This window comes from Sapajus apella, unplaced genomic scaffold (genome assembly GCF_009761245.1).
Source record: "Sapajus apella isolate SASKATOON/1434 unplaced genomic scaffold, GSC_monkey_1.0 scaffold2, whole genome shotgun sequence".
NCBI lineage: Eukaryota > Metazoa > Chordata > Mammalia > Primates > Cebidae > Sapajus > Sapajus apella.
This window is the reverse complement of record NW_022436942.1, coordinates 58445881-58473470: the sequence shown is the minus strand read 5'-3', so window position 1 is coordinate 58473470 and position 27590 is coordinate 58445881. Positions and strand designations below refer to the sequence as shown.

At 38.4% G+C, this 27590-nt stretch overlaps 1 protein-coding gene across 15 annotated transcripts in view; it reads left to right on the top strand.

The window, feature by feature from the left end:
• The first annotated feature begins 664 nt into the window (after positions 1–664).
• ANKS1B (ankyrin repeat and sterile alpha motif domain containing 1B) overlaps positions 665–27590 on the top strand; it is a 1261971-nt gene continuing 1235045 nt past the window's right edge. For all 15 annotated transcript variants that reach the window (XM_032285364.1, XM_032285340.1, XM_032285282.1 and 12 more), the window contains exon 1: positions 665–1300. In XM_032285364.1, coding sequence (XP_032141255.1) covers positions 1167–1300 — 134 coding nt within the window. In that variant the 5' untranslated portion in view covers positions 665–1166. The remainder of the gene's footprint in view (positions 1301–27590) is intronic.

The window sequence follows — 27590 nt, the reverse complement described above, 5'->3', positions numbered from 1 at the left end:
AAAGCCCAACTAAAATATGGGCTGATTAAAGACTCTAGAAAAACTGGAACAGTTGCAAACTGTTCGGTGGCCGGTGCTACAGAAACTAGGACGAACCGAGCGTCTTTCTTTCTAACCAAGGGCAGATCTCAGGCTCCCTCGGGGAGGTAAAGCGGAAGGGCGAAATGCCGGTTAAGTTGCCTAGACTCGGATGGAAGCGGTGGCCAAAGGGCCCCTCCCCCGTGTCACCAGCCTCCCTATCCTTGTCATGGAGGATTCTCCTCAGGCGTTGTGACAGACCCGAGGCGTGTCGCCAGGGGCCCGCCGGGCCGAGGAGGAGCCGAGGCGGCCCGGGGAACTCCAGTCCTCACACGGTTAACGCTAGAGGAGAGTGGAGGAGGGTCCCCGCCCACGAGAACCAGGAGAATCTCAGGGCCGAAGCCCCGCCTCAGAGGGCCCGGCCCCTCCCCGCCCGCCTGCCCGCCGCCCAACTCCCAGCCCGACCGCGGGCCGCACCTGCCCGCGCGCACACGCCCCCCGTGCGCCAGGCCTCGCCGCCGTCGCCGCCCTCGGCACGCGCCCGCTGCGGCTCGCCCGCACCGCCCTGCCTCGGCGCGGGCTACGGCGCACGAGCCGCCGCCGCCGCCGCGCTCCTCCCCGCCGCGGACGCCGCCCCCGCGTAACCGCCGAGGAAGCTGAGGCGAGCCCGGGCCGGGCGCGAGGGCGCGCGGGCTGCCGCCGCTGCTGCTGCCGCGGTTGTTTCCCCGTTCTCCCGCTCCAGCTAGGACGGTCTCTGCCGCCGCCTCCACCTCCTCCTCCTCCGACCTCAGTCCTCACCACCCGCCTCCAGCTCCTCAAAAGCACCCCCGAGTCCCCACCCCCTCACGCCCCACCCGCGGGAACGAGGCCTCGGGTATTCAGGGGAGTGGCTGTGGGGGCGCGTCGCGGCTCCCAGCTCGGCCAGCCCCTCTTTCAAGACATGGTCTGATCCCCATTGTAAAAGCTGCGCCCCGAAGAGGAGGAGAGAGTGGTGCTCCCTGCCTGGGGCTGCAGGGAGCTCTCCGTGCTGAAGCTCTTGCATTATTTTAGGGTGGGGCGAGGAGGGCCCTGGATTTTGGGGAGTGGGGGTGGGTGGGGAGGAGGACCCGAGGGGGGCAAGGACTCTGGGGGGGAGTCGGTGAGAGACTATGGGGAAGGACCAGGAGCTGCTGGAAGCTGCTCGCACTGGAAATGTGGCTCTGGTGGAGAAACTCCTGTCTGGCAGGAAAGGAGGGATCCTGGGCGGTGGATCCGGACCCCTGCCCCTGTCTAATCTGCTAAGGTAAGGACGAGCACCAGCTCCGGGGTTGGCACACCTCGTTATGCATTGTGATGGATATACGTCCTCCTCCTCACGGTGATTGCACCTGGTGGCTGCCAGCGATTCATTCTTAAATTAGGCAGGAAAACAGACTGCGTGTATGGAGAGGAGGCATGAGCCTCCCAGTCAGATTGATACCTTAGATTCTTTGAGTAATTTTAAAATAGCCTTCCATCAATGCGTCAGTAAGCTACTTTTCCTCTGAGCCGTGGTGCAGAACTTGTACATGCACTAGTGTTGCTTGAAGAAAATCAACCTTCTGCCCGCTTTCCATCAACCTTTATCATATATTTGCAGCTTTGAACCCAGCCTTTTTTTGTCTAGTTAAATGAAATTGGCAGAGAAGCTCTTGCGTGCATGCAATTACCCTGCAAAAACCACAGCCTTCTGTGGCTGCTTCCTTCTCTTGCAGAAGGCATTTGGTGTGCCTTTGGTTATGATCCCACAAAATGAAGTGAGTGAACCTTCTTTCTGGTGAGATGTCTTCAGTACAGGATGTGTGTAAAACTTGATGAGGCAGGTTAGGCAGCCCCAGCAGTACTTTCAGTTACCTGGACATAGCTGAGTGAAACTTGGTTATTACAGCTCAGGATGAAGGATGCCTGGTCGGGATTGGAATAGTGTATGCAATATACTAGAGGCCTTTTAATGTGAAGATGTTGCAGGTGAGACTGGTATTGCTTAGAGAACCTTTCTAAGATGGCATTTAAAAATTTGTCAAGGTCTTCATTCAGCAGTACCTTGTAAATAGCGGGGTTGATTTGGATACTTGAGGAACTATTAACTTAAAAGTTGCATTGATGGACATAGGAAATCAACTGGGAGGGAGGAAGCCTGGAGAGTATTTACTGGATAAAATTCAAGGGAAACTATTTAGTTTCTAAAATCGCGGCTATCCAATTTATCCTGGATATTTTTGGAGTCATCAATTGTCATTCATATCTTCACCTTAAAACATCTCTTGGATAATCCAACTATATTTGTAAAAATTTTAAAAAGCCCAAGTGATTTTCCTGGTTTTAAAAAAACTCTTCCATGCTTGCTACCTTTGTCAAGTGGTTAATACAAACTTTTGGGTGATGACATTGTGTTCTTTACACAAGTTCTCATAGGTTGTGATGGTCAGACAGCATAATTAATTATAGGACTAGCTAGCAGGGAAAATGGAAAGCTTCTATTATAGTGAAATAAATTTAGTTGAAAGTAGTCGATGGGATTTAAAAAAGCCTCATATGTTATTCTGTATACTCGTTGACAGTGACATTTTACTGGAATGATAGTTCATGTCAGAACAATGAATATTTATAGGACATTTTTTCAATAGGTCATAGAGATGACTTGTGTGTACTCCCTTGTTAATCTTCATTTTCAAACACAGGTAGACAGTGTGTGCATATTTCATTCAGATTGCAGCTTTAATAATTGTAGTCACTTGTAGTTTATATAAAAGCAGTTTATCTCATTATAGTTTTAAGTTACATGTAAAATAAAAATAATTGCCAGTGGATCCATCAGTTATAAAAATGATTATGTCTAGAAACCTATATGCTGAAAGAGGTTTCTCAAATGATTTCTTTGGGAGAACAGGAGAAATTCTTTGAGAACAGTGAGAACTTCAGTTAATTTTATTGTGATAAATCATATTTTGAAAACATTCTTTGTGACAGAACTCAAAAGCAAACATCCTTTAAATAGTTCTTTCCCAGTTGTGATGTTAAAAAAGAATGGATGTCAAGTTTTAGGGATAAAATACCAAGTATTTAATGTTAGTAAACACCAAATTATCAAAATAGTGACCCCCAGTGTGTATCTTGAATGAGAGGTTTTCTCTTTTGCTGTTGTTGCCAAAGGTAGCAGTAGTAGCTCTACAACAAAGAATGCACATAAAAAAGTAAACAACATGTGTGTATTAGGATACTTCGAACCAAGTTGTAAAAATCAGAGACAAAACCAGTAACCTTTAAGCTTGCTTTTATCCATCTCATACTGAATAAACAGTGTCTGAAGACAATGAGAGTTGAAATTGTATTCTTTGGGTGATCATTTGCATAAAATGACATTCCTAAGAAGCCACATTTTATTTAGTTATCACTGTATTTCAAAAATGATTGTCATCAGAAATTTATTGGCAGGATAATGGAAAATGTGGTTCTCCTATCAAACATAATGATACTTTGAAATTTCTGAAGGTTTTAGAATGAACTGTAGAAATGTTTGGTACTTTTCCCCCGACTTGCTTTATTACTTGGGTTGTGTAATAATGGTGTCAGGCTCTATGCTAAGTGCTTACATGTGTCATTGCGTTTGATTCTTATGTCAACCTTAGGAGATCCATTCTCATTTCACGGATGAAGGACTAAAAAGATAAGATTAAGGACTTGCTCATGGTGACATAATTCATGATGGCAAAGATTTAAAATTTTGTGATTCAGATTTGTTCTTACCACATTTTAAAATCTCATTCATTGAATCTGTTTTATTCACAAAAGTTTATGGCCAGTTTTGGTATATGGCCAGTTTTGACAGTCCAATTTGAACATTTTTTTTGCTATGAAGAATACTTCAATTTGAAATTCCTTAAATTTTGGTATTTTTTTTTTAATTAAACAAAATCTCACAACTGCGCTTTGAGGATTCACTAGACAAGAACTTTTCTGAAGATGCTTCTGATTACTTGTTATCTACTGATAATAAGAAATTATTCTTTGAGCAGTAGCTATATAATGGGGAATCAGGTATGCTTTTGGGTGGCACAGCAATTTTCAGCAAAAGAAAGAATGCCATTGACTAAATTAAAAAACCTCCCTAAGCCTCATTGTTCTGTAAGAGTGGAAATAGTAATAGTGCCTATCATATAAGACTGTTGTAAGAATTAAATGAAGTATAAAGTAATGAATGCAAAACATTTAGCATATAGGTGTTCATTGTTAGTGTTAATATTTTTCATGCAGCTCTAAAGTGCTTGACTCTATTCCTTAAGGCCTTAATAAGTAAAGATTTGCTTCATATTGGACTGGGAGTAAATTTTCCATTGCAATCATAGAATCTTCAAATAGAAAGGGACCTTTCATCCAACTTCTCACCTAGTGCAGAAATTTTCTTTGTAACATCTCTTAACTGTTAGTTATTCTAGCCCTGTTAAATCTTCCAATGGCTAGATCCATTCTACTTTTGACAGCTGTAATTATTTAAAAATTTTTCCCTTCATTGAGTTAAAATCCACTTCCCTGTGCCTTTCAGCAGTTGGTAGTAGATTGGCTGTATGGGTCAATATAAGTAGTCTAAATCATCTGCCAGAATAGTTCTTTAGGTGCATGTATTTAGCTTTATTGTTTGCTTATAAATCTTTATTTTTCATGGAAAAACTATCATCTCCATTAACCTTTTATATGGGAAGAAATCATAGGTGTAAAGAACTTAGTTTTCATACTTTTCACTATCTTTTTCCTTCTTTACATATTCTCAAATTTTGCAATGATTCTCTTAAAATGTGGTGACTAGAAATTAACAAAATTCAGTAGATGTCTCTTGACCAGAGTAGAATATTATGGCTGAATTAAAAAACCAAGGACAACAGGTTACAAGAAGCATTTATAGTATGATCTTATTTTTGTAAGAAAAAAATAAGTTTGTGTGAACATTTATAATGTGCATTAAGAAGTCTGGAATGATAAGACACCAGAATGAAGATAGCATTCATCTTTGAGTGGTGGAATTGTTTGCATTTTCCAGTGTTCTGTAATGAATATGTACTATGTTATTAACATAAAATAGCAGCTATTAAAACATGATGCAATGAAATTATTATCTCTTTATTATTGATCAAAGACCTACCTACACGTCAAAATTTTCTGAGTCACGTAATGGTGTTGGTTCATATTGAACATAGAGTCAATTAAATTTTCTTTGTATTTTTTTTTTTTTTTCAGTGACCTGTGAAGCCATGATTCCCCTTTCTGGTACTTTTAAAACTGTTGATTGAGCTTGAATTAGTCCTATTCCATTTTATCTGATTTGTTTTAGGTTGTGTTTGTAATTTCTCTAGATCTTTTTGACTCTTTTTTCTTTCTTTTTGACTCTGAGTTTGTCTTTCAGCATATTGACTTCTCTGTATCATCCAGAGATTTAATAAGGATGTTTTCTGTAACCTGAATTCAACACACCATGATATATCCCCAAAGAACCTCTCTTCAGTTCAGTACAAATTTAAAGTAGCAATCTTTACTCATGGTATTTCTACCAGGATTGAAACCACGTAATAGACAATCAGCTATTTATCGCCATTGTTCCTGTGAGAATATTGTGAGGTATTTTATCTACTGCCTTTCTAAATTCGCACTGTGTTTAAGTTTATGGCATTCCTTTGATCTATCCTTTTAAATTCCATAAAAATCAGTCTCCTTTGTTATGGCTTGTTTCTGGTAGTAAGCCATTGGTAATTGTTAGTATTGGTGAAAATTCCTTCTACCCTCTTGCATATAATTCTTCTGGGTCTGGATATGCATACTTATTTAAAGCAGCTTACTGTCCCTTATGGTCTCTGTTTGGACCTTCAGTAATCTCCTGAAATTATTTGTTTATCCCTTCTGATTTGAAAATGGTCTCAATAGGGAAAATAGAAGCAAAATAGAACTTGGGAAGAATTAGATCCTTGGCATTGTTAGATATAATAGAAAATTCTCTTGTGGTCTACAACTACCTACGGGTTTTTTTTTTTTTTTTTTTTTTTTTTTTTTTTTTTTTTTTTTTTTTTAACTCTGTCAGAACTTAAGGTTAAATTAACTATTACACCTTCTTTCTCTTTTTCAAACTTAGCTAAAAAGGACATTAGCATTTTTCCTGGACAAGTATATATTTCTCTTTTGCGTTCACTTGCAGTTATACCTCTTACTACCCCCTTTCATCCTTAAAGAAATCTGAGCTCATTAGAGCACTAAAATTGAATTGCCTCCCTCCTTTTCTTCCTCCAGATTTTATGTGAAATTTCAGTTTATTTAACATATCTTTCATGAGACAGCTGCAAAATCTTTAAAAAAAAACTCTCCTCCTTTGGCAAAACTACCTTTTATTCTAAACAAAACCAATTTCCACTTAAAAATGTATACGTATATATATTTTTGCTGAATATAGGATTGAGAATTATTTGTATTTTAATACAACGATAAAAGTTTATTAATGCCTCAAACTTATTTGATTTTCTTAATGCCTCAAAGAGTTGAGTTTTATATAAAGTGTATTTGGTAAATTCTTGTCAGAAATAAATAATCCAGTTCTTAAGATCCCCATATGAAAAAGTAGATCAATAAGAAGTGGGACAAAATAATCTTCTGGTCACCAAAGACATAAAAACCAGAGAGCTTATAATTTTTCAGATTAGGATTCAGCTCATGGCATTTTGGTGATGAGTACAAGGAGATAACAGGTAACTAGGAAGTACTGTAATTTTCACAACTACTTGGGCAATTGTGGTTATGGGAACTCTGATATAAGAAACTCACTTTCAGGGAAACTGCATTGGTTAAATACAATAAATCACAAATAGAGCAGTTAAGCTCCATGAAAATGTTATATCTATAAAAATAGTCAAGTTGCAAGTGGGTTATCTATTTTAGATAGTAATGATGTTTGAAGTGGTGATTGCACCATTATGTTCAGGGAGCTATGTCTGCCAGAGTGAACAGTGCCAGCTGCATGATGGGGAGTAAGGAGAAAGGAGAGTGAATTTTGGTATTGACCTCTTTCTCCACTGAGCAGGGTTTTCAGCTCCCTTTTCAAAACACTGAGGATGATGTGTAGCAGTGAACTAGGACAACGAGCCAGTGACTACTACTCAGCCTGTCCATACACTGCACAGTTTCTTGTGTGACTCAGTGATTTCTTACAGATCACAAAGGCTGATGCAAGTCTTCACTGACATTAAGGCAGAAGCATATAATATTTATTAGTGCCTCTGCTGACTTTAGCAACTTAGCCTTTCAGGTGACAGTAAACAATTTGATTAGTTCAGTTATATACTGAAATAATTTTGAGGTACTTTTGGAAAATTCTATTAGAAGCCTATGATAGAACAGTATTCCTGAGTATTTAACTAGAAATGGAAGCTCACTATAATGCCAGACAAAGGTTAGAAAAGACTAATTTCATTCTATGGAACCTAAAGATATTTAACACTTAATGCATTTTGGTGTGTCTTTAGTTTCCATTTTGGACATATTGCAGAATGATGTTAGTTAATTAAAATACAGTGAGTTTTTATTACTCATCATATGTTGATATGGGAGAATATTTTATATTTGAAAAAGGAATTTACAAAGAAGACTCATCTATCTTCCAGTTCTTTCTCATGCATGTGAGGACATAGTTATGTAAGCCATACAGGCAAGCAGAGGCACAATGCCAGTTGAAAACTCATTGAATTTTCTTGTGTAATACAGATCTAGAAACTCTTGTTAGTGTCTGCTTTTCTTCTTTGGTGTCAGTAGGATAGCAAATAAATTTTATATTTGTGTAAAATCTGAGTGAGGCTTTTAATTGAGTTTTGAAGATGGATCAAAAAATGATCAGAGGATAAATTTTGTTTTTCACAGTGCTATGATTTGAATGTTGTCTCCAAAACTCATGCTGAAATTTATTTGTCATTGTTGCAGTGTGAAGAGATGGAATCTGTCTAGACGTGGTGGCTCACACCTGTAATTGCGGGCTTTGGGAGGCTGAGGCAGTAGGATCACTTGAGGCCAGTAGTTCAAGAATAGCCTGGGAATCATAGTGGGACCCTGTCTCTAGAAAAACAAAACAAAAGAAAATAGCCAGGTATGCATTGCATGTCTGTAGCCCCAGCTACTTGAGAGGCTGGGTGGGGAGGATTGCTTGAGCCCAGGAATTTGAGGCTGCAGTAAGCAATGATCATCCCACTGAACTCCAGCCTAGGTGACAGAGTCAGGCCCTACCTTAAATAAAAACAAAACAAACGTGGGACCTTTTAGAGGTGGTTAGGCCATGGGGACTCTGCGCATATGAATGGATTAATGCCGTTATTGTGGGAGTGGGTTCGTTATGAGAGGCTGCTCACAAGAGAATGAGTTCAGCCCAATTTCTGTTTCCCATGCTTGCTTGCCCTTCTGCCTTCTGCCATGGGATGATCCAATGAGAAGGTCCTCACCAAATGCTGAGCAGTTGCTAGTACTGTGCTCTTTTACTTCCCAGCATCTAGAAATGTAAATCAAATAAACATACATTGTTTGTAAATTACCCAGTCTCAGGTACTCTCTTATAGAAACACAAAATAGACTAAGACACTCTGTTTCTTCTACTGCACTGTCCAGAATGTTCATCTCTGAATCTGATTCTTATGAATTGTGCTTTCATTTTAAATGACATGTCTTCATGGATCTAGTTGTAAATTGGAACTTTGATTAAGCTGTGCAATAGAGTTACTTGGATTCTATTGTGTTATGAGAGTAGCTTTATTTGAAGTGGTTAATTACTTCTAGTTAAGTGAACTGAAACAAACTGCTTAGACTTGTTACCATTCTATGATCAAATTGGATCAAACCTTGATTGATGAATGTGAGCATAAACAGCCAACCTCTTTTCCTGTTTCTATTTCCTACACCACATTCCCTTTAACCCTCCTCAATCACATCTCAGAAAAAAAGCCTTTTTTTCTAATTACTACAAGTTCACCCTGGCTCCAGTTTTTGTGCCAGCTGGCATCATCTCTAGATTCCAGCCTATCTCAGTATTAAAAAAATTCAACAGATTTTAGATACAGGAAGTATGTGTGCAGATTAGTTACATGGAAATATTGCATGACACTGAGGTTTGAAGCATGGATTCTGCCACCTAGGTAGTAAGCATAGTACCTAATAGGTGGTATTTAACTTACCCCCTTTCCATCCTCTATTAGTCCACTGTGTCTATCATTCCCTTATTTATGTCCATATATACTTAATATTTAGCTCCCACTTATAAGTGAGAACGTGGTATTTGGTCTTCTGTTCCTGTGTTAATTTTCCTAGGATTATGGTTTCCAGCTTCATCCATGTTGCTGCATTGGACATGAATTCATTCTTTTTTATGGCTACATGGTATTCCATGGTGTATATGCACCACATTTTCTTTGTCCAGTCTACCATTGATGGACATCTAGGTTGATTCTGTATCTTAGGTTGATTCTACATCTTTGCTACTGTGCATAGCACAGCAATAAACATGAGTGCATGTCTTTTTGGTAGAATGATTTTGGGTATATACACAGCAATGGGATTGCTGGGTCGAATGGTAACATTTTTAAGTTCATTGAGAAATCTCTAGACTGCTTTCACAGACAACCTAAAGAATGAAAGAAGATATTTGCAACCTATGTATCTGACAAAGGCCTAATATCCAGAATTTATAGAGAACTTAAGTCAACAAGCAAAAAACAAGTAACCCTAATAAAAAATGAGTTAAGTCATGAACAGACTTTTCTCAAAAGAAGACATACAAGTGGCCAACAAACATAAAAATGCTTAGCATCACTAGTTATTGGAGAAATGCAAATCAAAACCGCAGTGAGATAGCATCTCACACCAGTCAGAATGGCTGTTATTTAAAAGTCAGAAGACAAAAGATGCTTGTGAGGCTGCAGAGGAAAGGGAAAGCTTATACCTCAATGTTAATTTTTCCTCTAACCTCATGGATCCAGTGGCCTTTCTTTTCTGTCTTTACCCTACCACCAAAAAGTGTTTGATAGTTAATTAATAGTGAAGTTGTAATTGATTGGTAAAGTTTTTAGAAAGAGGCAGTTCTTTTCGTATTTTCATTTAAAGAGGCAACAAAACATTAGGCCAAAATAGTAAAGCCATCGAGCTCTTCTGGCGGAACAAATGGAGTGAATTTTGTCAGGTTTGTAAGAGAATGTTGGATACAGGTGGTAATTCTCCGTCCCCCCCTCTTTTTTTTGAGACAGGTTCTTGCTCTGTCACCCAGGCTGGGATGCAGTGGTATGATCACAGCTTACTACAGCCCCAACACCCCCCAGGCTTAAGTGATCCTCATGCCTCAGATCCCAGGTAGCTAGGACTATTAGCATGTGTCACCACACCCAGCAAATTTTTTGATTTTTTTGTAAGGACAGGGTCTCACTGTTCCTCAGACTACTGCCATGCATAGTGATTCTTCTGATGGATCTGGGCGAAGTAAATTGAAAACCTTCTGGTAAGTATTCACCATGCTAGACACCATTAAGAACATTTGTAGGCCAGGCACAGTGGCTTATGCCCATAATTGCAGCTCTTTGGGAGACCAAGGTAAAAGGATCACTTGAGGTCAGGAGTTCAAGACCAATTGGGCAACATAGGGAAACCCCATTTGTTGGGGTCTGTTGTTGAAGTCTCAAGTGATCCTCCTGCCTTGGCTGTTCTTGAACTCCTGGATTGGTCTCAAACTCCTGGGATCAAGCCATCCTCCTGACTTAGCCTCCCAAAGTTCTGGGATTATAGGTGTGAGCCACCATGCCCGGCTAATTCTTTCTTCTTACAGGCCAAAGGGGAAGGGGTTTGACTTGATACATGAAAAATGAGAGAGTATATGGCTGGTGATAGAAAAGTCTTTTCTTTTTGCTACTTATTTAGACCCTAGAAATTTTTTATCGGATTATATAAACCCATTTTAGATATAAACATATGATATATTATTTCCCTGTATCAGAAGTTGTTACTTAGATGTACAGGCATAGCTCAGACATATTGTGGATTCATTTCCATACCACTACAATAAAGTGAGCCATACAAAATTTTTGATTTTCCAGTGCATACAAAAATTATGTTTATATTATACTGTACTCTGTTAAGTATGCAACAGCATTATGTCTAACAAAACAATGTATGTAATTAAAAAATACTTCATTGCTAAAAATGCTAATGATAATTTGAGCCTTCAGAAAGTTGTAATCCTTTTGCTAATAGAAGGTCTGGTCTCAATGTTGTTGGCTGCTGACTGATTAGAATGGTGGTTGCTGGAGGCTGGGATGGCTGTGGCAATTTCTTAAATAAGACAATGATAAAGTTTCACATTAGTTGACTCTTCCTTTCACAAAAGATGTCTCTATAGCATGGGATGCTGTTTGGTAGCATTTTACCCATGGTAGAAATTTCAAAATTGTAGTCACTGGAGTCACTCCTCTCAGGCCCTGCTGCTGCTTTATCAACTAAGTTCATTTATGTCATATTCTAAATTCTTTGTTAATGTTTAAGTGATGTTCACAGTGTCTTCATCAGGAGTGTCTTCACCAGGAGTAGATTTCACTCATGAAACCACTTTCTTTGCTCTTCCATAAGAAGCAACTCCTCAACTTTTAATTTTATCATGAGATTGTTGTCAGTCAGTCCAGTCTTTAGGCTCCACTTCTATTTCGCTTGCTGTTTCCACCACATCTGCAGTTCCTTCCTCCACTGAGATCTCCAAAGTCATTCATAAGGGTTGGAATCAATTTCTTCAAAAACTCCTGTTAATGTTGACCTCCTCCCATGTATCACAAATTAATTAATTAATTTGCAGTAGCGTCTCACTTTGTCCACCAGGCTTGGAGTGCAGTGGCATGATCACTGTGCACACTGTAGCCTTGACCTCCCAGACTCAGTGATTCTCCCTTTTCAGCCTCCTGAGTAGCTGGGACCACAGGCATGTGCTACCACGCCTTTCTATTTTTAAAGTTTTTTGTAGAGACAGGGTTTCCCTATGTTGCGCAGACTGGTCTTGAACTCCTGGGCTTAAGTGACACTCCCACCTTGGCCTCCCAAATTCTTGGGATTACAGGCATGAGCCACTGCACCTGGCCCACAAATGTTCTTAGTGGTTCTATAGCTGCCACTAGATATGGCATCTATAATGTTATGAAATATATTTCTTAAATAAGAAGACTTGAAAGTCAGAATTACTCCTCAATCTCTGGGCTACAGAATGGAAGTTGTGTTAGCAGGCATGAAAACATTAGTCTCTTGTACATTTCCATCAGAGCTCTTGTGTGACTAGCTGCACTGCCACTGAGCAGTGATATTTTGAAAGGAATCTTGTTTTTTGTGAGTGGTAGGTCTCAACTGTGAGCTTAAAATATTCAGTAAACCATGCTACAAACAGATGTGCTGTCATCCAAGCTTTGTTGTTCCACTTGTAGAGCATAGGCAGAGTATATTTAGCATCATTTTTAAGGGCCCTAGGATTTTTTGAATGGTAAATGAGCATTGGTTTCAGGTTAAAGTCACCAAGCTACATTAACCCTTAATAAGAGAGTCTGTCCCTTAAAGCTTTAAAACTATGCAGTGACTTCTCTTTAGCTATGAAAGTCTTAGATGGCATCTTCCAGTAGAGGCTGTTTGATCTACATGAAAATTTTGTTGTTTAGTGTAGTTATCTTTATCAACTATTTTAGCTAGATCTTCTGGATAACTTGCTGCAGCTTCCCCATCAGCACTTAACTGCTTCATCTTGCCATTTTATGTTATGGAGATGGCTTTTATCCTTAAACCCCCTGAACTTCTGCTACCTTCAAACTTTTCTTCTGCAGCTTCCCCAGCTCCCTCAGCTCTGATAGAATTGAAGAGAGTTAGGGCCTTGCTCTGGGTTAGGCTTTGCCTTAAGGGAATGTTGTTTGGCTGTTTTGATCTTCTATCCAGACCACTGAAGCTTTCTTCATATCAGCAATAAGGCTGTTTTGCTTTCTTATCATTCATGTGTTCACTGGAGTAGTACTTTTCATTTCTTTCATGAACTTTTCCTTTGTATTTGCAGCTTGGCTGTTAGGCATAAGAGGCCTAGCTTTCAGCCTATCTTGACTTTTAACATGCTTTCCTCACTAAGTTTATTCATGTCTGGCTTTTCGTTTAAAGCGAGAAATGTATGACTCCTCCTTTCACTTGAACGCTTATAGGTCAGTGAAGGGTTATTCATTGGCCTAATTTTAATATTCTTGTATCTGAGGGAATAGGGAGAGATGGAATGGCCAGTTGGTGGAGTGGTGAGAACACACACAGCGTTATTCAGTTCACAGATCATTATAACAGATATAAAAATAATAAAACAGTTTGAAATACTATGAGAATTACCAAAATGTGGCACAGAGACATGAACTGAGCACCTGCCACTGAAAAAATAGTACTGTTAGACTTGTTAGACACATAGTTCCTATAAATCTTGAATTTTTAAAAAAGTACAGTATCTGTGAAGTGTGCAATAAAATGAAGTATTCCTGTACATATTTATTATATAATCACAGGTGACAGAGATGTGGCATAAAGTTATATCACAGCCTTAATGCCTAATGTGGCTTGAGAGTCAAGTTTTAAAAAATCTATTTTTCTTTTTAAGAAAATTGTGTTGCAAGTTGGCTTCAGCATCCAGGTTATTCCTAAAACTTATGTTATACAGTACAGGGGAAGCATTTGAAGTTTTGATACCTGGATCCCAATTAGTGTTCTTCCACGTCGATTTTTCTTTTTTTTTTTTGGCCTGAATTTCTATTAGTCACTTTAGGTTCTTGTTCGGTACCTCTAGTTAGTAATCTGCATTTGAAATGTTTTATGTATTATACAAATATGCTAAATATAGTATCTAGTGTTTCGAATATACTAAAAAAACTGTTCTATTTACTTACAGAATTGTCTCTGTTTTATATAGATATTTTACTGCTAGTGTGGAGATGGCAGTGAGTGGGAGTGTGTTTGGGGGAAGCAGCAAGAATTCTGCAGGGACGTTCTTTGGCTGGGTAAACTCCAGCAGTCGAGGAGCCCAGAGCAGAGTTATTCCTGTTGGCCTGCTTTGGCTATTGACCAGAGTGGGCTGTCATCCTGAAGGTTTATAGAAACTTTGAAGACATAATCAGAGAACGTGAAGAATTACAAACAGTAGTTAAACTATTTCTTAAAAATTTGTTCATGGGTTTGTTTAATGCTATGTATGTATATACGTATTAGACATAACTCATTAATTATTGAGCCAAGTATTATCCAACTAACCAGCAGGGCACTCAGGAGTAACTAAGAACAGTGACAACAACAACAACAAAAGGGTCACTTATTATTTTGACAAGTATTTGCTAAGTGCTTTGTGGATTCTAAAACTGAATGAGATCATCTCTACCTACCTCATTTACTTGTAGAATAATGGGATAGATCAATCAGCAAAAAGGTAAAATACAGAGTGATATATGAAGCAATGGAAATATCAGACAATGCTGTAGGAATACTACTAGGAGCAAGAAGGAGGCACCCAGAATTTGACTTGTAGGAGTATTCAGGGGAAACTGCAGAGAGGAGTTAGTGCTTGAATCTTGTGGGATGAGTAGGTATTTTCTAGACAAGTTGGAAAGCGGGCATTTCAGGCAGAAGGAACGGTATATTCAATAGTAGTGTGTGAAAATGTAGAATATAACTTAGGGTATTATAAGTAGTTTGGTATGGAGCATGGACAAGAGCAAGTCTGGAGATAGAAGAAGCTTGTATGCTGTCCTAAGAAGTTTGAGCTTAATCCTGAAGGCCATGAGGATCTATTAGTTTTTTTCTTAAATTTTTAATGTGTTATTCATTTATAATAATGACATGACTGTTTCAAAAATTAGAGTGAAAGATAAAAAATTACCTTTAATCCTATTGCTAAAAATGTTTTTCTTAAGCATGTTTATATAGTTATCAGATAAAGCATTCAGGTTTGTATCTTGAATTTTCCTCTTAAGGGTATATCATAAACTTTTTCAATGCTATTCCAAAGTCTTCATAATTATTTTTAGTGGCATCATCGTATTCCATCTACTGCATACTTTTCAAAGATCTCCTCCATCAGAAGCACCTATGGTTGTTTTTTAAACATATTATTTCCTGATCCCACCCCAGGATTTCTGAGTATTTCTGAGTATAAGAATTTCTAAGTGTAAGGCCTGGGAATATGCATTTTACAAACCCCATAGAACATTCTTGTGTGCACTAAAGTTTGAGAACCGCTAATTTGGTGTATATACTGTTGTTACTTAATATTTTCTTAATAATAGATACTTGGATGATTTTTGACTTTATTATTAATAGTAATGTTATGAACATCACACAGACCACCCTTTTTACATAAAGTTACATTCTTCCATCTTTACAAGTCTTACAATGTCTTTATTATTAATCCAATTTTTATTTATGGGTTAAAAAGTCAGAAAAATTGGGCCACTTGCCCAAAGTTAACAAAGCTAATAGTTTTGTAATCAGCACTCATGCAGATTCAAGAATCGAATTTAGGTATTTCTGATCGCCAGCTACATTTCAATTGTGCTGTATTGCTTCCTAGTTCCATAGGGATTAATGCATATCCTATGTTAAAATATGAATATACCAATATATTTCCAGCATGTAAATAGAAAGTACATTTTCTACAAAATTATATAGTAATATATTTCAGTTCCTACATAGTTCTCAATTTTTTTGTGTGCTTGTCAGTTTCATATTATTGACAGTATTTTGCTTTAGATTTGTTTCCTGATAGCACATGAACAGTAAACTGAATTGAGTGGTAAAGTAAATTACCTAAAGACATTTCAAAAATATGATCTTGTCAGTTATTTTCACTATACTGTAGTGTTAGGCCAGGTGTGTTGGCCCACACCTATAATCCCAGCATTTTGGGAGGCTGAGGCGGGAGGATTGCTTGAGTCCAGGAGTTCAAGGCCAGGCTGGGCAACATAGTAAGACCCTGTTTCTACAGAAAATTAAAAAGAAAACTTAGCTGGGTGTGGTGGTACATACCTGTATCCTAGCTACTCAGGAAGATGAGGTAGGAGTATTACTTGAGCCCAGTAGTTCAAGTACGCAGTGAGCTATGATCATACTACTGTACTCCAGCCTGGGCAAAAAGAAAAAAAAAAAAAAACCCTGAACCAAAACAACCCCCACAAAAACCTAGTGCAGAAGTTTTTACCCCAAAATTTTTAGGTGCTTGATATTGTCTAACTCCTATTGTCTTCAAAGGTATTTTAATAACTTGTCCATCCCATGTCTCCAGATGGGTGAGTGTGTTAGTTCTTGTGTTGCTATAAAGAAATACCCGAGGCTGGATAATTTATAAAGAAAGGAGGTTTAATTTACTCAGGGTTCTTTAGGCTGTACTGGAAGCATGGTGCTGGCACCTTTGTTAGGTGAGGCCTCAGGAGGCTTCAATCATGGCGGAAGGCAAAGGGGAACTAGTGTATCAAATGGTGAGAGTGAGAGCAAGAGAGAGGGCAGGGAGGTGCTACATACTTTTAAACAACCTGGCTTCATGTATATTCTGAGTGAGAACTCACTAATTACCAAGGCGATGCTGCTAAGCCCGTGGTGAGGGATCCACTCCCATGATCCAAGCACCTCCCGCCAGACCTCACCTCCAACACTGGGGACAAACATGTAAGTGGGATTTATTTCTCCTCATTCCTTTCATACAAAGAAGGAAAGTACAGTGTTTACCACAGCCCTCACTTATGATCCATCTCTTTCAAGCTAATAAATCTGAGCCTGTAGTTTTTAACTGAGCTCATTATTAATTCAGGGACTTTGTCAACTCTAGTGTTAGGCTGTATAGAAAAACTGGGGAATGATGCAGTTTGTCTTTAGAACTTTCACACCCCCTCTTCCTGTGCCCTCTGTCCCTTTGCTTCGTCTTTCTTCCTTTCATGGCTCTAAGGCATTCTTTGGCTTCTTTGACCCAAAACCCAGAAGTCTCATAATTTAGTTTTATCCTGTACTAATAGGAAGTTTTTCTATATGGCATTTTAGTCCCTCATACCATAGATCTCCATTTTTCAGAATAGTAAATTAATAGTGAAAGAAACAGCAGAATGTAATGAAGTGACTTGCAACTGTAATCCCTGTGACTTGGGAGGCTGAGATGGGAGGACTGCATGAGCCCAGGAGTTTGAGGCTGCTGTGAACTATGATTATATCACTGCACTCCAGCTTGGGTGACAGAGCAAGACCCTATCTCTAAGAGAAGAAAAAAGAAGACTGTAATGGAAAAACTCTGAGTCTTGGGTTTGAATGGCGGCTCTGCTATTGAATGGACATTTGGCCCTATTCAGGTGATTTAACTTCTTTGGGCTTCAGTTTCCTTATTTATAAAGTAAAGATGATAATATCTGTCTTGTGGAGTTGGAATGATTAAAGATAATTTATATAAAATTATCTTTATAATCACAGTGCCTATTACATAGGAGAGAATAAAAATGATTTCTGTTATTATTACTAAGCATTAGTAGCTATGCAAGAAATAATTTAAATATTCAATAAATTATTCATAATTAGAAATCATATTTATATATTTCATGAGTATCTTTATTTGAATGAGAAACTCAGGAATATTTGCATTATAATAGGTCATTCCTTTATCTACATTGTCTTAACCTAAATCTTTAATGGTATAACTATAGGCACCAAGAAAGGCCATAGGGAGGAATATTACCTGGCCAATCTTTCTCTTATCCCAGAGGCAGAGGATTGCTTTTTTCCTCTTACTTTTAGCAGTGGTACTGGTCACCAAAGATTTAGTATTTGTTTTCTATCTTGTACCTTCCTCCCAAAGATAAGAAAAAAATTGTGTTCCATGGAAGTTGTATGTGCTGTGCTGTAATTCATGAGATTAATGGGTTCCTAGTAAGTCTGTAATTAATATTGTTTCCTTTTTAAAAGCATTAAAATATTTTGAGACATATTCTTACAGTGTGCAAATATTTTGAGGTGTACACTGTGCATTTAGCATGGCGATTGTGTTTTGGAGGCTAGAAAATAGACTCTTCTCTCTAGGCCCTTACAAAATCACTTACATGAGATAATAGCTAACTATATAGTTGTATCTCATTTTACTAGGGGACAAAAACTCACAAATTTAGCTTTTTGATTAGTCCAGTGTCAGCATTTGGCTCCCAATTCCCATTATATATCAATGTATGATCTAAATGACCATGAGTCAGGTTCAAATAATTCCTTAATGAATGGTTGGAGTTAGAACTATATACTGTCAAATATTTTTATTTTTAAAATTAAAATTTATTTTGAAATAATCACATGGAACATCTGGAAATATAGTTTAAACAACCCCTTTTTTCCATGAACCATTTGCAAGTAAATTGTCAACCTGATCACCCCAGAGTACTTCAGTTTATATTCCTACAGACAAGGGCATTCTTTGACATAACCACAATACAGCCACTAAAATCAGAAAATTAACTTTGCCACATTACAGCCATCTATTCCTTAGATCTCATTCAAGTTTTGCCAACTGTCCCAATAATGTCTTTATTGGGATCTAGTTCAAAATCATGTACTGCATTTAGTTGTCATATCTCCTTAGTCTTCTTGAGTGTGAATAATTTCTCAGTCTTTCTTTGACTTTTATGATCTTGACAGTTTTTGAAGACTGTAAGCCAGTTATTTTTAAGGTGTCCCTCACTTTGGGTTTACCTGCTGCTATTTCTCATGATTACATTCAGGTTATGTACTTCTTGTTTGTTTGTTTTGGAGACACAGTCTCACTCTGTTGCCCAGGCTGGAGTGCAGTGGTGCAATCTCAGCTCACTGTAATCTCCGCTTCCTGGGTTCAAACTATTCTTGTGCCTCAGCCTCCTGAGTAGCTGGGACTACAAATATGCACCACTCTTCCTGGCTAATTTTTGTATTTTTAGTAGAGATGGGATTTCACCATGTTGACTAAGCTGGTCTCAAACCCTAGACCTCAAGTGATCTGCCTGCCTTGGCCTCCCCAAGTGCTGAGATTACAGGTGGGAGCCACCACACCTGGCCTAGTTGATGCACCTTTGGTGGGAATACCACAGAGGGATGCTCCTTTCTTTTCATTGTGTCCTGTCAGGTGGCATGGGATTTGATCTGTCCCATTTCTGATAATGTTCATTTTAATCACTTACTAATGGTGGTGGTTATCAAGCTTCAATATATACAATTACCTCTTTCCCCTCTTTAATGACTGTTTTGTGTGGAAGTATATTTAAACTATGCAGACATCCCATTCCTCATCAAACTTTCTTTTATTCATTTATTTATATCAGTATGAACTCATGGTTTGCTATTGTATAGGTTTTAACGCATTGCTGTCATTATTAATTTTGATGCTTACATTATCTCAGACTTAGTAGGATCCCTTTTAGTCTGACTTTTTTTGAGTCATTCTTTGAGCATTTCCTTGCTTTTGGCATCATAAAATGTTCCAGGTCTCATCTTACCCTGCCTTAGTCCTGGAATCAACCATTTCTCCAGGTGGCTTGGTTCCTTTTATTGGAAAGTGGGCCATTAGAAGCTAAGATTTGGGTATTGGGTATGCTCATGGGTTTTGGAGTGCCATATCTTTCAGATCCTCTCAGCCAGGGAGTGAATATATTCAGCTACACTTATGTACACATATTTACATCTTTATAGTTATTAAAAATAGGAGTTTATTGTAACTTCCTTCATCCTTCTCCAGTCTGGCTTCTGTTATCTTCGTATATATACTTATTTGATAAATCCTCCTATATGCCGTCAATCCTCCTCTCCACTATCATCCCCTCCTTTCTGTTAACGTCCTCCTTTTCCCTCTTAATCTCTGTCACCCCACACTAGGCTGTTCTTCTGCAGACACACCTCTTCACCCTTTTCAGATCTGACTATGCTAGTCTGCCTCTACAGGGGAATAATCTTTTCATCCTGCTTTAATCCCCCTGCACTGGATCACCCCTGCATGTGGATGCCCCCTCATTCCATTTGGATACTGAGATCCCATGCTGGGATGTTCCCCTCTGCCATCACTACATGGGCACCCTCTTCACCCTATGTGAGTTCTAACCCTCCCACATCATGCCAGCCCTCCATAGGGATGCCCTCTCACTTAGGATGTGGTACCCCAGACTAGGCCTCCCCCAATATGGACATACCTCCTACCATTCTACTGTGGGCCACTGTGCCTTCTGTCTTTCCTCTGGTGTGGACACCTGCCTGTCTCTGTGTTATTTAATAGCTGTAGGAACTTAATTGTTCAGGAAGAAAAGGGAAATGAGGAGGAAAAAAAGAGGAATAGGGAGTGAAAGAGAAAGTGGAGGAAGAGAGTAACATAATGCTCTTCTTTTTATCTATGGTGATGATAATGATAATATCTCTTTCAAAGTCAGCATTGGCTGTACCTTGTACTGGAAGAACATTGGGCTATAGGCAATTAGTAATTTTAGGTAACATTGGATTATGGCCAAAGCATGAGCATTGTGTGGCAATTCTCTTGGATACTATTTCTCCTTGCACTTTGGAGGAGAGTTAATGATAATTTGATGGGCTGGTCAGCACTTTGCATTTTTTAATGGGCTTTTTTTCATGTATATTGTTATGGACATGTAGTAGGCCTCCAGATTGAGAGACAGAAAATCTTTATATATATTTTTGCTCTGTTTAGCTGAAGGTCTTTCTTTATCATAATTGTCAGCAAATTGCACTCTCAAGAATTTTAGTGAGATGATGATAATGCAGAAAAAGAGTTATAAAAGAACTGAGATAGTACTGTCATTCACTGAAGAAGTTGAGTTTGCAGAATTTGATAGAGATAAGGATTTCAGCAAGTAGGTTTTTCTTGATATTCCCACTATGATTTTTAAATTGTCATAAAAATATTATGTCCGGAAATTGATCCAAGTATATTTAAAAATATGGCACATCTTCACAGGGCTTATAAAAATGACTATTGCTTCAAATGAGCCAGGATAGTAAGTAATTCATACTGGGGACTTCCCAAGCTTTAAATTACTATCAGGAATCTATAATTCCTAGAAATAAGTCTAAGCAAAGAAACTTCCAGGAAGCTCTTTAGTAAGCATTTGCTATAGCCAAAACACTATCATTATTTGCAAAAAAAAAAAAAAAAAAAAAAAAAAGGGAAAAATAGTTGGAATCATTGCAGAAATAATTCATTGAAGTTATATTCTGTACTTTAAAAGATTATTCAGCTTTGCATGCCAAATTTAAGAAAAATAAACAGCAGGCCCTATTATCAGTCCCTGCTCTCCTTCCCTAGGTTTGGGAAAACAAACTTAATGTAAAGATTATCTGAATTTTAGTTTTACTACCTTAAGAGGAAAACTATTGACAAATGGGATCTAATTAAACTAAAGAGCTTCTGTACAGCAAAATAAACTATCATCAGAGTAAACAGGCAACCTACAGAATGGGAGAAAATTTTTACAGTCTACCAATGTGACAAAGATCTAATATCCAGAATTTAGAAGGAACTTAAAAACCCTATCAAAAGGTGGGCAAAGGATATGAATGGACACTTCTCAAAAGAAGACATTTACCTGGCCGAAAAAACGTGAAAAAAAGCTTAACATCACTGATTATCAGAGAAATGCAAATCAAAATCACAATAAGATACCATCTCATGCCAGACAGAATGGTGATTATTAAAAAGTTAAGAGACAATGGATGCTGGCGAGACTGTGGAGAAATAGAAATGCTTTTAACACTGTTGGTGGGAATGTAAATTAGTCCATCCATTGTGGAAGACAGTATGGTGATTCCTCAAGGATCTAGAACCAGGAATACCATTTGACCCAGCAATACCATTACTGGGCATATACCCAAAGGAATGTAAATCATTCTGTAAAGACACATGCACATATATGTTTATTGCAGCACTATTTGCAATATCAAAGTCATGGAACTAACCCAAATGCCCATCAATGGTAGACTGCATAAAGAAAATGTGGTACATATGCATCATGGAATACTAGGCAGCCATTAAAAGGAATGAGATCATGTCCTTTGCAGGGACATGGGTGAAGCTGGAAGCCATCATTCTCAGCAAACTAACACAGGAACAGAAAACCAAACGCTGCATGTTCTTACTCATAAGTGGGGGTTGAACACTGAGGACACATGGACACAGGGAGGGGAACAACATACACCAGGGCCTGTCGGGTGGGGGAGGGAACTTAGAGGACAGGTCAATAGGTGCAGCAAACCACCATGGCACATGTATACCTATGTAACAGACCTGCACATTCTGCACACATATCCCAGAACTTAAAGTAAAATAAAATTAAAAAAAAAAAAAAAAAAAACTAAACCAGCCTGGATTTAAAAAATGTTATACTTAGTGCATAGGAAAACATGGATCTAAAGAGATCATGATTCCTACTCTTCTTGTTTTCTTATCAATACCTCCAATAACATAGGACCTTTTCACAGTATTTCAAAGTATTTGTATCTTGACTTTCTGTTTTTATGGTGTCTTTGGGCTTCAATAGAAATGCTCCTTAAACTTTGTAGTTTGTGACATCCATCAGCAGAACAAGAGACCATGCAGAGTACCTATCCTATTTGTTCCCAGATTACCTTTCAAAATCCCTCCAAAACTCTTGAGTCTTGGGATAGGTAGATACCTGTTTTCTCAGCAATCTAATCCATAGTGTTATCATCATTTCTCTGATGAAAGGGGTTGCAGAAAAGGGTACAAGATCCATGTTTAATATATCGTTTCTTGGAGGTCTTGCTTGCTTTTTCTTTAAGGGGAAATGGGAATTTATGACTCTCATAGAATCAAGGAAATGTTGAACCGTCAGGCCTTGAAAAGACCAGGAATCAAGGCAGTGAGAATGGGGGGCAGGCAGGGAGACAGGATCTTGTGGCATAAAACAGGGGCTGCTGAGTCTCTTTGAGCCCCACCTCATGGCTGGGGCGAGAAAGGGGATAAAATCTCAGAAAAGAGGCATGTGGAAAAATGTTTATTAACTCAGCAATTTTGTGAACTTTTTAAGAGAATACACTCAAACCAGAAGTCTTTCTTCACCTTACCATTCCCACTTCCTTTCTGCTATAATTCCCTCACTTATTTTTTATTTTTATTTTTGAGATGGAGTCTTGCTCTGTTGCTTAGGTTGTAGTGCAGTGGCTCACTCTCAGCTCACTGCAACCTCTACCTCCTGGGTTCATGCGATTCTCCCACCTCAGTCTCCTGAGTAGACTACAGGTGCCTGCCACCATGGCTGACTAATTTTTAGTATTTTTAGTAGGGATGGAGTTTTACCATGTTGGCCAGGCTGGTGTCAAACTCCTGATCTCAGGTAATCCATCTCCCTTGGCCTGTCAAAGTGCTGGGTTTACAGGTGTGAGCCATCATGCCTGGCCCCTCATTTCTTTAAAGAACCTAAATACTGTGTGATGCAGTTGGACATCTTATCTAAAGTGATAATGGTGTAAATAGCGATGCTATAACTGCCTGAGAGTTTCCAATAGTAAAGTCACTTAAAATGAATACCTTCCCTTACTTTTTCCCTGGTTATTGGCTGTAAATGTTATCTAGACTCTACCATTATTACCATTTTAAATATGTATTTATTTTAGATCAGTGAGAAACCCATTTAGAAAACTTTTGACCCCATTTAGACTCTCAGTTTACTGTTGTCCAACACCTGAATTGAGGACATTAATCTAGAGTTGCAAGTTTCTACAGATTCAGACAAAGTCCAGGTTTTTCTTATTTCCCATCTAGTTAACATTTCCAGGCTCCCTGCCTCTTTTCTCTCTGATTTCCTTCATTGACAGTTCAGCTGCTTTCCTTCCATAACTCAGCTGTGTCAGCTTTGGCTGGTAAACCATGTGGCCAGGAAACTGGAAAATGCTCTGTGGCTAAAGAGAAAACAGAGGGTTAGGGAGCAGAAGGAAAGGAAGGTTAAGAGAAGAGACATGATTTGGCTATGGTTTTCTCAGAGAAATTTATGTGGCTAATTCAGTTAGATACCTATGAGGTGAGATTATTTGTCTTGGAAGTATATAAGGAAACCTTACCTTGTGTAGATGGTCATAGCCTAGAAGAAAAGGGTAAAGTTTATCCATAGGAATTTAAGGGTTGCCACCTTTTGGCTTTCAGAGCTTTTTACATAAACTTGTGCTTTTAATCTATGTCTTTGAAACACTATTTCTAAACATACATAAATATGAATCTTAAAAGAATTCTCTATATTCCAAATTTATATAGCACGTTTTGCTCATAAGTGTCCTGTTCTTTTTGCAAATAAAGTGCTCATTTGGCTGTTTTCCAGATATGACAGTTGGTGGACATGCATCAGTAGAGAAAAGGAAATTTTCCATGCTTATCTACTCTCTCCCGTCTGCTTAAGATAGTGTGTCTGTCAATTGTGACCTGATTTTGAAATAATTTATTAAATAGAGGGAGGCATGATGTTATTTAAAATTTTGGTGTGACATTGACTTTTAGTCCTTTATAATCTCTTCACTAGATTCTCTGGGTAAGGTATATTGCTCTTGGGATTTTAGAAATTTCTTAACTCCTTCCTTGAATTTGGACTCTGTTCAGTGTCAACTATGACTAACATTTACTCAGGAAATTAAACACATTTGTGTATTCAGAAGATGAAGCATGCTTTATGCTTTTTTTGGCCATGAAAACATTATTTTGGAAATACATTACTCTTATAGGTAAGGAAAATGTCCTTATATTAGCTAGTAGACTGCTTAAACAAAGTAATAGACAAATATACAATGCTTATCTTTGTAAAAGTTTCTTGTTTTCATTAACTATGTTGACATCTTTCCATGTTTTTAATGTTAGATTTTAATATATATGCAATAGATATTAATCTAAGGCTTTTAATTTGTAATCTTTTTACTTGAAGTTGGGACAGAAGTCCAAATGAATTATATTTCTTTTAAAAAGCATGTTCTTTAAAGAACATAGGAGTTAAAGAAGGGGATGGAGGCAGTAAACCATACTGCCATGTATGTACCTATGCAACAATCCTGCATGTTCTGCACATGTACCCCAGAACCTAAAGTGCAATAAAATATATTTTAATAAAATAAAAATAAAATAAGGTTTTTGTCGGGAAAAAAAGCATGTTGTTTTTTAAAAAATTGTTATTCTCAAAAATACACCCTAAACCTGTATCTGTAATTCATTTCTCTCTCCTGTACTCTAGACGTGTTATCTCTGGTGTCCTATTGAACATCTCCTCCTCAATGGAGGTATGAAATGCAAAACATTCATTATCTGTATCCAGAGTTCTGCTCTGCCACTTGAATGACTTCTTTGTGTTAGGAACTACGGTGCATCATTTATCTAAACTAGAAACTCTAGAGCCGTGCCTGATGTTTTTCCTTATTACTTCTGTCCATTCAGTATCACCACTTCCAATAACAGTTCTTCCGACCTGATTTCCCCGCTGCCATTATAAACATGTTATTCTTTGACTTAGAAATGTATCAATGGAAGCCAGGCACAGTGGCTCACATCTGTAATCCTAGCACTTTGGGAGTCTGAGGTGGGTGGATCACTTGAGCTCAGGAGTTTGAGACCAGAGACCAGCCTGGCTAACATGGTGAAACCCTGTCTGTGCTAACAATACAAAAAAATTAGCTGGGTGTAGTGGCGCATGCTTGTAGTCCCAGCTACTTGGGGAGTTGAGGTGGGAGGATCACTTGAGCCCAGGAGGTCTTGAGCCTGCAGTGAGCTGAGATCACACTGATGCACTCCGGCCTGGGTGACAAAACAAAACAAAACAAACAAAAAAACCCATCAGTGGCCTGCCATTGCTTAATGAATAGTCTGCACTCTTTGGCACATCATTTGAGGACTTTGTTGGTTTGGCTCCTTCCTACCTGCCCCATTTGTTTACCAGTCCTTCTCTGTGGCAGCATTCTCCAACCAGACTTGATTCCTGTACTTGGTGTTTTCAGCAGACATCATGGACTTTCCACTGTTGCCCATCCCTGCCTTTCCCAGAGTGTCCATCTTTTCCCTGTGTGCTCAGTGAAGCCCTGCTCATTCTCTGAAACTCAACTCTGGCATAATCATCTTTTCAAGGAAGCTTTGCCTGATGTCTGTCTATGATCTACCTTGTACATGCATCTATTTTTCGCACTTAGTATACTGCCGTGTAATTATTTGTTTACATGTTTGCCTTCCCACTAGATACCGAGCTCCTTCAACACTGAAACTTTGGTTTAGTTATCTTTTAAAGTGCTGTACAAATGTTTTTATTTCATGTCTAGAAAATATAAGGCATTCAGGAGATGATTAGTTGAGTGAATAAATACAGAACAGGGCACATGCTAATGGCACATGATTTGGATTATATCTTTGAGAGTAATTTTTGACTGAGAAGGTAGCTTTGGTTAGCAACATCAGTGCTGAAAACAACTAAATATGATAAATTAGGGCATCTATTATGTACTAGGCTAGGCATATAAATATATGGCAGTTGTACCCATTGCCATACATGTGTTGGTTTTCAGGACAGTGAGAGCCACAGAAGTTTGATAAGTCAACCAAGTAAGTAACTTGACTACATAAGCAACAGAGTTGGATTTGGAATCCAAGATTGCTTGACTCAAAAGCCAGTGCTCTTAATGCTGGAAAATTATCAGAGACGAAGGGGGGAAAACCTACTTTAAAACAAAAGCAAAACAATTTTGTTAGGGTAAAGGCAAATTTAGAACCATAGTTTCTACTTTTCACTGTGGATTCCAGAGATGTCTAGGAGATATTTTGGGAGAAGCAATGGTAAGTTTATGCTCTTAGTAACTTTGGATAAATGAAAAAATAAAGAGTTGGTAAGGTGGAGGGAGTTAAAGAAAATTAAGCAAAAAGAGAAGAAAAATTTATAAGAATTTTTTTAATTTATAAAGAAGAGGTTTATTTGGCTCATGGTTCTGCAAGCTGTGCATGAAGTCTGGTGGCAGCGTCTGCTTCTGGCGAGGGCCTCAGGCTGCTTCCACTTGTGGTGGAAGGTGAAGGGGAGCAGGCATCACATGGTGAGAGGAAGGAAGGGGAAGAACTTCATCAGTATGTTTGTATCAGATTTGGCTAGAAGAAGCTAGGATTCATTAAGCACCTAGTATATTCTAGTCTGTATAGACATTTCATCTTCTTATCAATTCTCACAATAAACCTCTATGGTAAATATTATTTTCCTCAATTGCATTTGGTTAAAGCCTCATGTACTTCAGCCTAGAAGAGGTTGAACACCTTCTTGAAGATCATGTAGACAGTACCTTATAGAGCTTGGGTTCAAAGCCAGCTCTATAAGACTCTACTTTATGAGGAATGGTGATGATAGTAGTTGCAGCATCTGATATCTCTGTGCAGCAGCAATATGAATAAATCATTATGATGGATTAACAAGTTATTATGCAGAGACTGAGTCAGTCTAACCAAGTGGATGCTTTCTGCTACATTAATTGGTAATAGGAATTTTTATACTTTTAAAGAGAGAATT